Consider the following 14,045-nt stretch of genomic DNA (forward strand, 5'->3'; position numbering starts at 1 on the left):
TGACCTGACCAATTTTATTAGGAGAAAACAGAAAAACTATACTCTTTAAGAAAATTAAACTTCTAAATATCCATTTTTTGACATGAGGTGTTAAGCCCTTCAACTCTGTGCTGTTAACAGAGTAAATATTTAAAATGCAGTGTTTGGGTTCACTGTTTAATTTTTGACTTCTACTTAATCACATGTGCTCTGGCTTACTTTCTGGATTGCTGTCTCTGCACATTGTGGGAATTCTTCTTCTAACTTAGCTCTGTTTCCCATTTTGTATACATTATCTTAAAACCAAAGTCTCTCCACGAACTGACTTTAATTCTCTTCTTGTCTATTCTAATATCTCACGGATTTCCTCTTGTAGCCTTGTCTAAGATATCCTAAATGGTTGGAAGATTGCTTTCCAATTCAAACCACTCTTAGGGTAGGCAAATGGCTGGGACCCTTGAGGGTGTATCTTACATGGTGGTAGAGATGGGAAAGGATTTCGATCACTATGAGAGAGAAATGCATGATTATTAAATATAGTTCATCCCAGCAGATTTACATGCTAGACTTTTTTCAAAAAGGACCATAATAAAGAAAATAACCGTTTCTTTTTCCTTACACAATTTTTGTTGTTAATTCTGCCAGAGACAGGACATTTGCTGCATGTGCTAGTAGTCTAATGGGCTTGGGGATTTCTTTATACCCTTAAAATCACAGAATTTTAGGTGTAGAAGTGGCCTTATGCTACCCTTAGATAGTACTCGTCAGATTCTCTTTCCTTCAATGGGACTTAACTTTATTGTCATTTCTTTCCACTATGATTTCCACAGACTCCCACTCTCTCACTGGGTTAGTCCCCTCCATGCCCCTTTACCTATGTGTCAGTCAGTTCTCTATTAAGGCACGTGTCACACTGTATGGCAATCATTTGTTCATAAGAATGTCTTTCCCTTTGGATTGTAAGCTATGTAAAGGCAGGAAGTGGAATATGACCACATACTTCCCAGTGCCCAGCTGAAAGCCTAGTTTATGGTAAGAACTTAAGGAAGATTAACACCTTCATAGTAGCAAACAACTCCCAAATCTCAGTGGCTTAAGACAATCTTGGGTTGGCAAGGGTCCTGTTTCATGGTGTCCTCACTGAGGGGTATAGGCTAAGAAAGTCTGCATAAACTTGGATGCATGCTAGTCATCTTGGCGGGGGGCTGGAAAGAGTGAATCATGCCCCAGTTCTTCATGTTTCGGCTTGGAACTGACATGTCACTTTCTCTCATTGTTCCTTGATCAAAGCAAGAGATGTAGCCATACCCAATGTCATAGGGGTGTACAAGAGCAACACCTCTGTGTTTCTGAAGGAGGAGGTCAGGAACGTTAGCGAGCCCCACTAATACCTAAATCAATATCTGATGCACGGTGGGCACCTATGAACCATTTAATGAATAAAGTACCTAGAACTTTCTGTTGGGATTTTAAATTTTTCCGTACAATAATTAGAACCACTTCAAGTATGTATCCTGTTAACTACATTTTTTAGAAGATGAGGATGCTAATATTATTGTACAAGCTGTGTTCAGCAGACTTCTGGGAATTTTTTTGTAACCACTTTGTTCACTTTACTCATATTAGGGGAGGCGTTGTGTTTGATTTTGTAGTTTTTCAGATGATTAGAGTACGGAATGGGTATATTTGCACAATTAACATTTTGCCTGAGTCATTAAGAAGAGTTGGGAAAAATGTTGAAGTCATCAGATATTTACATATTAAGTTAGTCTGACCAAGAACCTTTTTTAGAAGAGTTATTATCTGGCTCAACAGTTCGACAAAAGCTTAGGAAAAATGAGAACGTAATCAACTTAAACATGAAGTATTTCTGAGAACACTTAAGTTCTACTTTCTTAGCAAATTTCAATTATACAATAGTGTTTTCAACTACAGTGTAGTCACCATGTTTTATATTAGATCCTCAGACATCCATCTTGTAGCTGAAAGTCTGTACCCTTTTACCAACTCATTTACAACTTGAATGTTCTCTCTTTCTCTCTCTCTCTTTCTTTCACACACACACACGTGTTTGAGGTGATGGATGTGTTAACTAACCAGATGGTGAGAATCCATTCACAACATGTATGTACATCAAATTACCACAATGTCCATTTTAAATATCTTGCAATCTTATCTGTCAATCATACCTCAATAAAGCTGAAATAAAATAAATGCAATTTTTTATTTTTATAAAAGATTTTATTTATTTATTCATGAGATACAGAGAGAGAGAGGGGCAGAGGAAGAGGCAGGCTCCCAAGGAGCAGGGAGCCCAATGCAGGACTCGATCCCAGGACCCTGGGACCATAACCCGAGCCGAAGACAGACGCCCAACCATCTGAGCTACCCAGGCGCCCAATAAATGCAAATTTTTAAAAAGAGAAGTATTGCCACAGATTATACTCTAGTATTTTACACTGTTTTCCCCCCCTTAACTGTCAAAGCAAGTCAGATAGAGTGCATAAAATGTGCAAAGTACAAACTAGTATGAGAGGTGAATTAAAAATCACTGGTAATACCTCCACCCAGATAAAACCACTACTGACTTTTTGGCATGATTTCTTCCATTCCATTGTTCTTGTTCTTGGTGTAGAATAGGCATATAGACAAAACAAGAGAAGATATTGGTTCATAATAGGGGGGTAGCGGTGGAAATGGCAAGAAATGATCAGATTGAGACTATGTTTTAGGGACAATGTTGATAAGATTTATTGATGGATAAAATGAGGAAGGAAGTGATAGATGAGGGATAGGATTGAGAGAGGAGACATTGATTGGGGATATCAATGATGACTCCCAGGATTTTGACCTGAGTGTCTGTGTGTAATCAGTGTGTTTGGGTGGGTGTACATATAAGAAAACTGTACTCATTTATATATGACTTTTAAAATTTACTGAACATTATATGAATGCACTTTTTAGACTAGAAATTATACTTCAAAATAATTATTTTAAATGAGTGTGTAATATTCACCCATATGAAGTATTATAGCTTATTTAACTTTTTCCCTATTGTTAGGCATTTAGGGTATTTGCCCCTCATAATAAATAACACTGTAATGTCCTCAGGGCCCACTTATTTCCTTGTTTCTTCAATTTGAAAATATTTAACTTGAGGGAATTGGCCAAGGTTTGCTGGAATTTGAGCATGGCAGACCAAGCAGAGATGAAGTTAGTTGAGAACAGAGGGGATCATGACTGGAGGTCATCTTGGTTTCAGTCCTCCAAGGGGGCAGAGGGAGGTATGTCTCAAACCAGGCTTGCGTTGCTTTAAAGATCATAGCTGGTGGTCATAAACAGCTGCTGAAAGGGACATTTGGCTTAGGGGCAGAGATGGCATGGTCCTTGAAGATTGAAAGACCTGACAAAAGCCAGATTGCAGGACCAGATTCCAGCTGGGAGGCAGTTCTAAAGGAGAATCTCATTTTTTTTTTTCTTGAGGTCTACTCCAAAAGATAATCATGCTTTTAATCCACCAGGGCAGGGATTTGGGTTGGAGGATAGGGAACCCAAAGCAGAGCTTACTGGGGGAAGCTTGACTTTACAAGATGATGGGTACTCAGCCCATCACTAGGATTTAAACACCCAGACTGTTTCTTGGCCCCAGCCTGGATAAGAAGCAGTTCCCTACTCTACTGTCTGAATCTGCCCAGGAAATCTGCAAAGCTGAGCATGCAAGGCGAAGTCCCCAATCTCTGGCTAGGACTCAGTGGAGGAAGGCTGTGACAGAAATTGAAAACTAGTGTTCATTGAGTGTCTCACCAGTGGGTCCATGGGAGTCAGAAGAGGCTGGAGATGAGATGAAATACTACATCTACCCCTCTTCCTTAAACTTGTGGCCTAGTTACGGAAGCAAGCCCGTCATAGAATTGGTTAACTCACCATGAATGACTCTGTTGATACAGAGACCAGGGATGTAATACCTAGTGTCTGAGGAGGCTGAGGTGTTGGGCCATCTCAGCATTGCATGAGTTCAATGTGAATGTTTAAACTGTGTCTTTCCTTTGATGATAATCTGCAAAATACATATTTTTTTCAGTTACAAATACAAGCCTTCTCATTTGCAGCGATAATTTGTATTTAAAGTACGTTTTCATAACCTAAAACTTATTTTCTTAAGTTAATGGAATTCAAACAAGAGTGTGAGATCAAGGATGAGCATGATTCATTTAGGGTGCCTGGAACTTGAAGGATACTCCAGTTTCAGGTTTTAAATACTGCCTCCTGACCCTGAGATGGCAGTAGTTTGGGGAACCCTCTTTTCTCTGTTTCCTCGATTACCTGCCTTTTCTGATGGGTGCATGAACTTTATGAAATCTTTCTTGAGAAGGTAACTCTCATAGCCCCCTTTAAAGAGTCACCTTCTGACCCTCATGTTACTGATCAGTGTCTAATGTGGAACTCTCTGTATGTGCCAGAATGTGAATTTTATCTCTGCAGGACTTGACTTCTGAGCAGTTAATGATTCTAGCAGAGACATCCAAAGGAGGGTGCATTGCATCACCACATTGGGTGTTTGCGTGGTACTCAGGAAGCAGGTGGTCCACCAAGGACTGGAACACTAACGGGAAATTGTCTCTTTTATGGACGAACCTCACCTGTACTTTGTTAGGGATTTGTTCTTCTCAAATATCATCCATGGCCTCTTGAGTTATTTTTCTTTTGTACAAAAAGCATCCCAGATCGGTGTTCTTTTTTTTTTTTTTAAGATTTTATTTATTTATTTGAGAGAGAGAGAGAGAAAGCACAAGCAGGGGGAGCAGCGGAGGGAGAGAGTGAAGCAGGCTCCTCGCTGAGCGGGGAGCCTGATGCAGGGCTCGATTCCAGGACCCTGGGATCATGACCTGAGCCGAAGGCAGACGCTTAACCGACTGAGCCACCCAGGTGCCCCCCAGATCAGTGTTCTTTATGGTTCTTCATTTTGCAATAGTTTTACCAGATTTATTACTAAAACAGAGTTTGTGCTTGTTAATTACATCAGGTCGGACTGCAAGGCTATTTGTTCAGATGTAGGCTGACAAGTCCTTGCTCTTTTTCAATCTTCTTTGCTAAGTAAGATTTTCTCTTTTTTCCTTTACAGATTCCAACAAGATCATGGCGGAGCATTGCCACACGCAGAAGCAGCTCGATTTACAAAATGGTAGCTTAGAGGCAAGCTTGGTGGCAAATTCCCTTGAGGACGATTCCCCAAACATGATGGAGAGCCTGAGCCCGAAGAAATATTCTTCCAGCCTGAGATTTAAAGCCAATGGAGACTATTCTGGCTCTTATTTAACCCTCTCACAACCTGTGGCTGCTAAGAGAAGCCCTTCCCCTCTGGGAACCAGTGTCAGGAGCAGCCCCTCCCTGGCCAAAATCCAGGGAAGCAAGCAGTTCTCCTGCGATGGGACTGACAAAAATATTTCCATGAAACCGCCCACCCCTCTACTCAGCACTTCCCCCTCCCTCAGTGGGTACCCACTTGGGAGAGGGGACTTCGATCATTATACTGGCCGGGACAGTGAAAGGTCCTTGAGGCTCGCAGAGAAGCCTCCCTACTCCAAATATAGCTCAAGGAATAAATCCCACGACAATGTCTACTTTCTCGGGGGGCTGGAAGGCCGGAAGGTGTCCGGCTCGCTCCTGGCCATGTGGAACGGAAGTCCCCTGAGTGACACGGGCCCCTCTCCCATCAGCAGATCGGGGGCAGCAAGCATGCCTTCAAGCCCAAAGCAAGCCAGGAAAATGAGCATCCAGGACAACCTGACCCTTCAGCCCAAGTTGAGCCGACACAAGGAGCCGGCATCTGAAAACATGGGTTTAAGAACTAGGAAGTATTCGGGCAGCAGCCTGAGTCACATGGGAGCCTACAGCCGCTCTCTCCCCAGGTTACACAGGGCCACCGACAACCAGCTGACGCCCCTCAGTTTGCCTCCCAGAAACTCTCTGGGCAGTTCCAAACGAACAAAACTGGGGGAAAAGGATCTACCTCATAGCATCATAGACAATGACAATTACCTGAATTTTTCTTCTTTGAGCTCAGGGGCTTTACCCTATAAACCCTCAGCGTCTGAGGGCCATCCTTACGTCAGCTCCACCCTCAGTGTCCCTGCCAGTCCGCGAGTGGCTCGCAAGATGCTTCTGGCCTCCACCTCCTCCTGTACCTCCGATGACCTTGACAGGGCTTCCTACTCCGGGCCTGGCCCAGGTCACTCGTTTCCTCCCGGGGAGCCGGACAGAGTGTTTGCCGCCAGGAGGAACTTCTCTTGTGGATCTGTCGAGTTTGATGATGCGGATTTGGACAGCCTCAGACAGGCCTCAGGAACTCCCCAGCCCATCCTTCGGGAAAGGAAAAGCAGCATCAGCTCCATTTCAGGCCGCGATGACCTGATGGATTATCACCGGCGGCAGAGGGAGGAGAGACTCAGGGAGCAGGAGATGGAGCGACTGGTAATCTTCTTCATCTGACTTGACCTCACTCTTCCCTTGAGCAGCTTCTTGGAGACGCACTCCAAGGATATGTGTGGGCCTGTAGGATGTCCAAGGGCACCAGCCACTGCTGTGCCTTTCTAGAATTCTGCTGTCCTTCCCTTTCTCGTGCCCTGTTATTGGTCACGTGTGGGTACTTGAAGGCCTACCTGTAGCTAGTGTTATGTTAAGTTGCTCTGCAGCGGCTTCTTGATAAACCTAACCATGTAGTTGTGAATTTTACTGAATTTCTTATAAGTCTTACAAACTTTTCTTTAAGACTGTGAGTAAACACTGATTTATATTACCGATGCCATCAAATTAGCATGGGCGTGGTCTGATAGGAATAATCGGTGAAATCATGACTCATTGGGAATTAGGCAGTAAACTTTTTGGTAGAGCAAGTGGTCTGGAAAGTTGAAAGGTCGGCTAAATGTTGCCCAACCTTTTTCCTGCAAGGTACACATACACCACCCCCATACGCCTTTCAGTGATGTCTCCTAGTACATAGTGACACCCAACTACACATTCAGAAAAGTTTTTTGAGTTGTCTTTTTCTATTGAAAATGGATTTATGCTTATTGTGGGAAATACTGAAAATAGTAAGAAAGGAGGAAACATCTCTTGAGAGTCCCATTAAGGAATGAGGACAAACTACTGCATTCTTATTCTTTTTTTCTTTTAAGCATAGACTTTTTTGTCCATGTGTTTTTTAGGAAGAACAGGGTCAGAGATTATTTTAATTCATTAATGGTGAGTTGTTCCTTGATGAGGGATGCAACAAGATGATACAGCTGATCTACAAAAGTATAAGAGTATCAAAAGTATTTTCATTGCTAAAAGAAAGTATACTGGAATAAGATTTCTGAATCACATACCAAGCTGAGTAACGCCCCACAGGATAATAAAATTGTAACCTTTGGATTCAAATGGACAGAAACCGTTTGCATCTATCCAGGACAAAATTTGATTGGAATTTTAGAAAAAGCATCATTTGCGTCACTAGTAATTTTTGATAAGTAAATATCTATCCTTACAGATATCCTAATCAGTAATAGTGAATGAAAACGAATGTGCATACCCTTAGAGAATTCTGTATTCCTTGGGTGGGTCTGTTAGATGGTGCTCCAGTATGACAATTTCCTTTGTTATCGTAAATAATCTCCAGAGATTTTTCATGGTCACAAAAAGGTATTGTATTTGGGCTTGATTCATTGACATAAGTTCAGGAGAAGTTTTAATTAGCATATGAAAAAGCTTTCTTGTATGTGGGATAGCAAATCTGGCTCCATAGTGTGCTGAACAACTCTTACTTTTTTTTATTATAGTATAATTGACACAGTGTTACATGAGGTACGTTAGTTTCAGGCATACAACATAGTGATTCTGCATATCTGTACCTTAGGCTATGCTCACTGCGAGCGTGGCTCCCATCTGTCACCTTACAACTACTGACTATATCCCCTATGCTGTACCGTTCATCCCGGAGCAACTATTATTAGTGAAGCCAGAAAGTTAACCTCTATTGGATAATTTATTAAGGAATCTAGGAGAGCATTTCAATGGCTTCCTTCACTCCAGTGATCTTCCTGAGATGCTATTATTTCCTCTTCTGTTCCAAGGGCAGGAAACCAACCTCGAAAATCACCTCCAGGTTTCATCTTTAGCACTTTTAAGTGTGGTGAATTTCTCATTCCTCCAGTTTCCCCAAATCTGCTAAAGTTCCCGACAATCCAGGAAGTGACCTTCCTTACTGCCTGTAAAGTCAGCGCCTTGTAAGTCACAAACAGGTCTTGGTTCAACTTCTTGGGAGAACTTTGTGGGTATTGGCTCCAAATATGAAGTTAGAACCCTTTTTTGCTTCATGATGGGCTTTATGATATTCGATGAAATGAGGCTTATGTTTAAATATGACGCTCTGGGTTTGGCCTCCGTTGCTTAGTCTATTTGCCTAGTGACCTCCCAGTAAAAGGGAAGATAGATTCTTACTGAGCCTATGCAAGAAATGTTATTGCATTTAAAAAATACAGTGACTTAGAAAAAATATTTCTTCCTGAATTCTGAGGGACCAAGGAGAACAAGCTACCCTTGAAAGAATGTTTCATTTAGTTTGCAAAATCAGAGTCAGCTAAATTGAGGGTTAGAGATCGATGGAGATGAATGCTAAAGGTGTTCCCCATTTAGACAGTAGAACATTACACATAATGCCAATGATTTTCCACAATACATACGGAAATTAGATTTCCAGTATCAGTTCGATGAGTTCTGTATAATTCTTATTCCTTTGCATCTTGGGTCATTAATTTGATTTCACGAAGTTATCTATTTGTGGACTAAAAGAAGTCCTCAGAATCTGATTTAGCCACCTCATACTGTCTCATGCTTGCCTATGCGGTGGCACCTCAGAAGCCTCTACTCACAAGATTGAAGAAAGAGTATCCGGTAAAGTTGTTTCCACCAGGCCCTGAGACTCTTTCTTTGTTAAAGGCATATTGTGGTCTATAACTTACAGCAGAATGTCTAGGCAAACTTGAGAGGAAAGCAGAGACCACTTGGTGAGGATAAGAGTAAGTGGCTGTGATTAATCTGTGGTTAAGTTCATGAACAGTAATCAGCAAGAAGGAGAGTTAAAATCCTCTGTCAGGGCGTAGGACATTGGTCTTATTTAATCAGTGTTTCCCCGGAGGGTAAGAACGTATCACAGAGAGTGAGGACATTTCACATACCCAGGACCTTTGTGTAAAGTACACCATCTCTGGACTTTATTTATATTATAATATTTTACCCATACAAAATTAGCCTAGGGAAGGCTGAGCTTCTCATTTGATTTGATAAATCTTCCTATGCAATTTTTGATGGTGTTGAGCTATTCATAAATAAGGGCATAGCAAACCTAATTATTTCTGACATTCTACTTTTTGTAAAGTTAAGGAACAAATCTTGTGCTTGCCCAGGTGTCAAATGGGAAAACTTAAGGATAGTTCAGATATAAAAGATATCTTGGAAAACTTTTTTTTTTTTTTTTCTGAATTTAGGGTCTGATTTTGGGAAGGCAAAATCAAATATTAATTAGAGAAGATTTCATTACGTGACTAATATAGGATTGTGGATGCATGAGAACAATGAATATTTGTAGTTTGCCTACTGAATAAAGCAACAATAGATTATTTTATAATCTACAAGATATCTTAAATCATTAGGAAATGAAGAACTTTTATGTCATTTTAAATATTCAGGGAGGGGCACCTGGGTGGCTCAGTCATTAGGCGTCTGCCTTCTGCTCAGGTCATGATCCCAGGGCCCTGGGATCGAGCCCCACATCGGGCTCCCTGCTCTGCAGGGAGTCTGCTTCTCCCTCTCCCACTCCCCCTGCTTGTGTTCCCTCTCTTGCTGTGTCTCTCTCTGTCAAATAAATAAATAAAATCTTTAAAAATAAATAAATAAATAAATATTCAGAGATATATTCCAGTTAGCACAAAGCACAAAAAAAGTACCCTTGTGAGATACCGAATCTCTCTGCTCTCTGGGCAGATTATGTAGAAAAATAACTTTTATTACTTTTTATAAGCATAGGCTGATTTCTCCAAGATCAATCTGTCATTTCAATATAGGTAACTGCATTTTAGTTTTATGTTAATAGGGTATTTGTCATGCATTACATTTTTTAAAATTACTTTATGAATAAACCCATCAAAGTTGTGCGAACTTTGCCATAATTTTAACATTTTATTACATTTTTATAGACTTGCTATTTTTTTTTTTTTAAAGGTTTTATTTATTTCACAGAGAGAAAGACAGCCAGAGAGGGAACACAAGCAGGGGGAGTGGGAGAGGGAGAAGCAGGCTTCCCGCGGAGCAGGGAGCCTGATGTGGGGCTCGATCCCAGGACCCTGGGATCATGACCTGAGCCGAAGGCAGACGCTTAACGACTGAGCCACCCAGGCGCCCCTAGACTTGCTATTGCAAGTATTATAAACCAAGTCAAATAAAGCTCCCTTTGTGCAAACCTACAATTTTAAAATTTTCACCAACTTTTGTTCTTCATGGTCTTCTGTCAATTCTGGAATGACCGGATACTTTAAGGCAAAAAGTATGTAACTTAAAGATATTGGAAATTATGCTTAAACTGACACATCACAGAACATAATTACTATTGATATAAAAAGGTGTGTCACGGTTATAATTCAGTTTTGTTTTGAGCACAACTTTTGTATTTTTCTTAACCTTAAACATTATATGGAAGTGATCTTAGCTTATCTTTCAGTGAACTAATTTTATAAGACATTTAAAAAATTCAGATAAACTAATTCCTTTGTGATAGAAATAAATCCAAACTTATTTAAGTATGAAATTACAGGAGCACCTGGGTGCCTCAGTTGGTTGAGCATCTGACTCCTGGTTTCAGCTCAGGTCATGATCTCAGTCCTGGGATCGAGCCATGCTCTGGGCTCTGCGTTCAGCGTGGAGTCTGCTTGGGATCGTCTCCCTCTCCCTCTGTCCCTCCCCCACTCATGCTCTCTCTTTCTCTTTCTCTTAAATGAATAACTCTCTCAAAAAAAGTAGGAAATTACACATGTATTATACTGTACACAAATAAAACAAGGAAAAAACATATAGCTGATTTTTAAACCAGGTTGTCAAATCAGTCTGACTTGTACAAGAGATTGCTTTGATCACGTAAACTTGTTTTCTAAGAAAAAAACTGCTTCTGAAATCAGCATTTTTTGATGAGAAGGTTCTTTTTCTTAAAATGTGAATATATTTTAATTATTAGACTTTCATTTTATTTTCTTAGAATTTTGGAAATGTTAGATTTATCTAAATGCTTATTAGTCTCTAAAGCAATTTATTATTATCCCCAGGAAGTAGGAAAATACTTCACACATACACAGTGATTTTTTGCCCCCCTCAGGTACACAGACTCAGATAAAGAACTTAAAGCTTGGTTCTATAGCTTTAGCTAGAGGTCAAAAGTAAACACTGGAACATAAAATTTCCCTGTTCCATATCTCAAGAGACTGCTCACTTTTCCACTGGGCACAAAATATTGTCCTGAGTTGAACTCACAGATAGCAAAATAACCAACAAATTAAAACAACAGCAAACACAAATGTTCAGTCATCACTCACCTGAGCAAGGTTAAATTTCAGTTCTACCTGCAGATCACAAGTGGCCAGACCATAAAACCAGATCCCCACTCATTGCTGCCACCAGTGGAGATAACTATTGGTTTGTGTGCAAACCAAAACCCTGGTCAAACTTGGCCAAGAATCAGAAACAGAAACAAAGCACAGCCAGGAAAGCAGAAACTGCAAAAAAGAGCAAGTCAGTGAAGGTAAAGTTCTCTTGCTATTTGGAATTTACTCCAGGAGCCAAGAGAAGCTGCCCCTGGGTTTCCAGCCCATGAGATCTGTTTTGTGAAAAATGTAATTTAATTGACTCCCCAAGACGAGTGTACTTGGACATTTCACAGGCACCTCCAAAATGTCAAAGCATAATTTTCGAAAAAGAAACAGAACTCTTACACAAATATAAAATGAGTAGATGCCAAAGATTTATTTAACTCATTAGTGAGGAAACCAAGCAGAGTAAGCCTGGTTCACTAAGCATAATTTCTGTAGTACTTTTTAGCTAAACTGTGATTATACCAGGATTTCATCTGAATTTTTTTTTTTTTTACTTGTTCGATCTTTATTTGAAAACTCAAGGTAATTATATTGAGTCTTAAAGATTGAACCCTAATTATGAACCTCCAAGGACCTGTTTATGAGGTATAATAATCCACTTTGAGTCTATATTAAATGGCCTCCAACTGCTGTGCTATTTGAAATGTTTGTTTTTTTTTAATAATTTTTATTCCTTCTTTCTTGCTCTCTCTGCCAATTCCTGCCTTTGTCATTATGCTAGCCTTTTCTTTCATTTTTATGATTTTAGAAACCAGATATCAAGCCTTGTTTAAAAATATTCCAAACTAAGAGTTACTAGGTCCAAGTGAAGTCTTGAGAGGGCTCTGTGAGCCTGAAATGTGTGTACTTCACTCCGTAGACCTCGTGACCTCCTTCTGGGCTGGTCTGTGCTTGTTTAAACTCCTCACTTCTGAGCTGTTTTCCAAGTAGAGGACATGAATGGATAAGATATCTCTAAAAGGCTGGGATGCTGATTCTTTGACAAACTAGGTTTTTTGGAGGCTAGAGAAATAATTGTACAGTAGACAGGATATTCTGTTATTCCTCTCATTTGCCTCCCTCCCAGTAATATAGAGGTAGGGATGGCATCTAGTGCATCTTAAGGTCCAGGGAGGAGACATTTTAAAAAGACAGGGGGAACATTAAAATACTCTGTAGCAAACCCGACTGCTGTGGAGAGTATTCATTTGGTTACAATGCCCAAAGCATCTGGGTGCTCTTGTGGAGGACCAGTGGATCCCCACAAATTGCACTGTAGCAATCCAATATCTTCTTTCTGGCAGACGGCAATCTTCTGTGGTGCCTTGATAAACAGCATTGTCGCCGTATAGAACTGTGCAGGGCCGCACTTGGAACTCATTTCTCAAACGTGTTGTAACGTGATGCCAGTCTCATGAAGCACCACAGAATAAGGTTTCTAACTTGCTACATGCTCTACCATCCTGAAGATAAGGTTGGCTTTCTTTCAAGGAAGATGTTAATATTCCCATGGTATTATTATTGGAATAGATGAAATGTCTGGGTCAGCAATTCTGTACTGTTTGGAAGACACTTTGTTCCAGTAGCTTCTCTGAAAGCTCTTTACAGCTGAAGAATTTTAGATCGCACGAGGCTGGGACCACGTCAGTCTTGTTCACTGCTGTGTATCCACCTCCTAGCCGATGATGAGAGTATGGGAAGCACCGTATACCTGTTTTCGAAAAGAGTAAATGAATGTTTTTGATACCCATTCATGATATTCATTCTGGCTTTCCTTAGTCTATGGCCGAGGGTTCTGCTTCTCATTTTCAGACATCCCAAACTTAAGTTTATGCACTTGGTTCCAGGTAACCATGAAGCTCTATGAAAAAGAATGCAAATATCTCAGCATAAATGCATCTTTTTGCTTCCAGCAATGGAGCAATTCCCTTCCAATATGTAGTTAAAAATGAAAAGATGAAAATTAGATGCTTTCCTTTATTTTGAAAATTTCATAGCATTCTCTGTAAGAACTGGTGCTCTCCAGCGTCATATGGGAGCCGAGGCTGCAGGACCCAGAGTTTTGCTTGTGTACTGTTGAGCAGCCCAGAGACCTGTATTTCTAGAAGTATATATCAGCATAAGGGAGCATATTTAAGGAATTACAACATTTTATAAAATAAATGTATATGTTCACTAATCTTAAGATGGTAAGGTACAGATACCATTTTAGAAACGAGAGAGTAGACAGGTTGGTGCTATTCAATTTTGCAATTAGGAAAAACGATTTGGGAACCTAAGAAGTGTGAGCCTTGTCAGGTGATGGTCACTCTAACGGCAGGTGTCCGTTGCTTTCTCTCCCTGATTCTTGCTGCCTGAACTTCCTTGTGATTCCTGATCCCAAAGACAATTTGGACACTCAGACTTTTTTTT

The 14,045-nt window shown here is 40.5% G+C and overlaps 1 protein-coding gene across 14 annotated transcripts in view; it reads left to right on the top strand.

Annotated features, from left to right (window-relative positions):
- PHLDB2 (pleckstrin homology like domain family B member 2) overlaps positions 1 to 14,045 on the top strand; it is a 105,619-nt gene that overhangs the window by 13,298 nt on the left and 78,276 nt on the right. For 13 of the 14 annotated variants that reach the window (XM_078065877.1, XM_078065871.1, XM_078065892.1 and 10 more), the window contains exon 2: positions 5,102 to 6,450. The exons of the other annotated variant lie outside the window; for it this stretch is intronic. In XM_078065877.1, the coding sequence (XP_077922003.1) occupies positions 5,116 to 6,450 (1,335 nt within the window). In that variant the 5' untranslated portion in view covers positions 5,102 to 5,115. The remainder of the gene's footprint in view (positions 1 to 5,101; positions 6,451 to 14,045) is intronic. 14 annotated transcript variants of the gene reach the window in all.

The sequence above is a fragment of the Halichoerus grypus genome, chromosome 1, assembly GCF_964656455.1.
Source record: "Halichoerus grypus chromosome 1, mHalGry1.hap1.1, whole genome shotgun sequence".
Classification (NCBI taxonomy): domain Eukaryota; kingdom Metazoa; phylum Chordata; class Mammalia; order Carnivora; family Phocidae; genus Halichoerus; species Halichoerus grypus.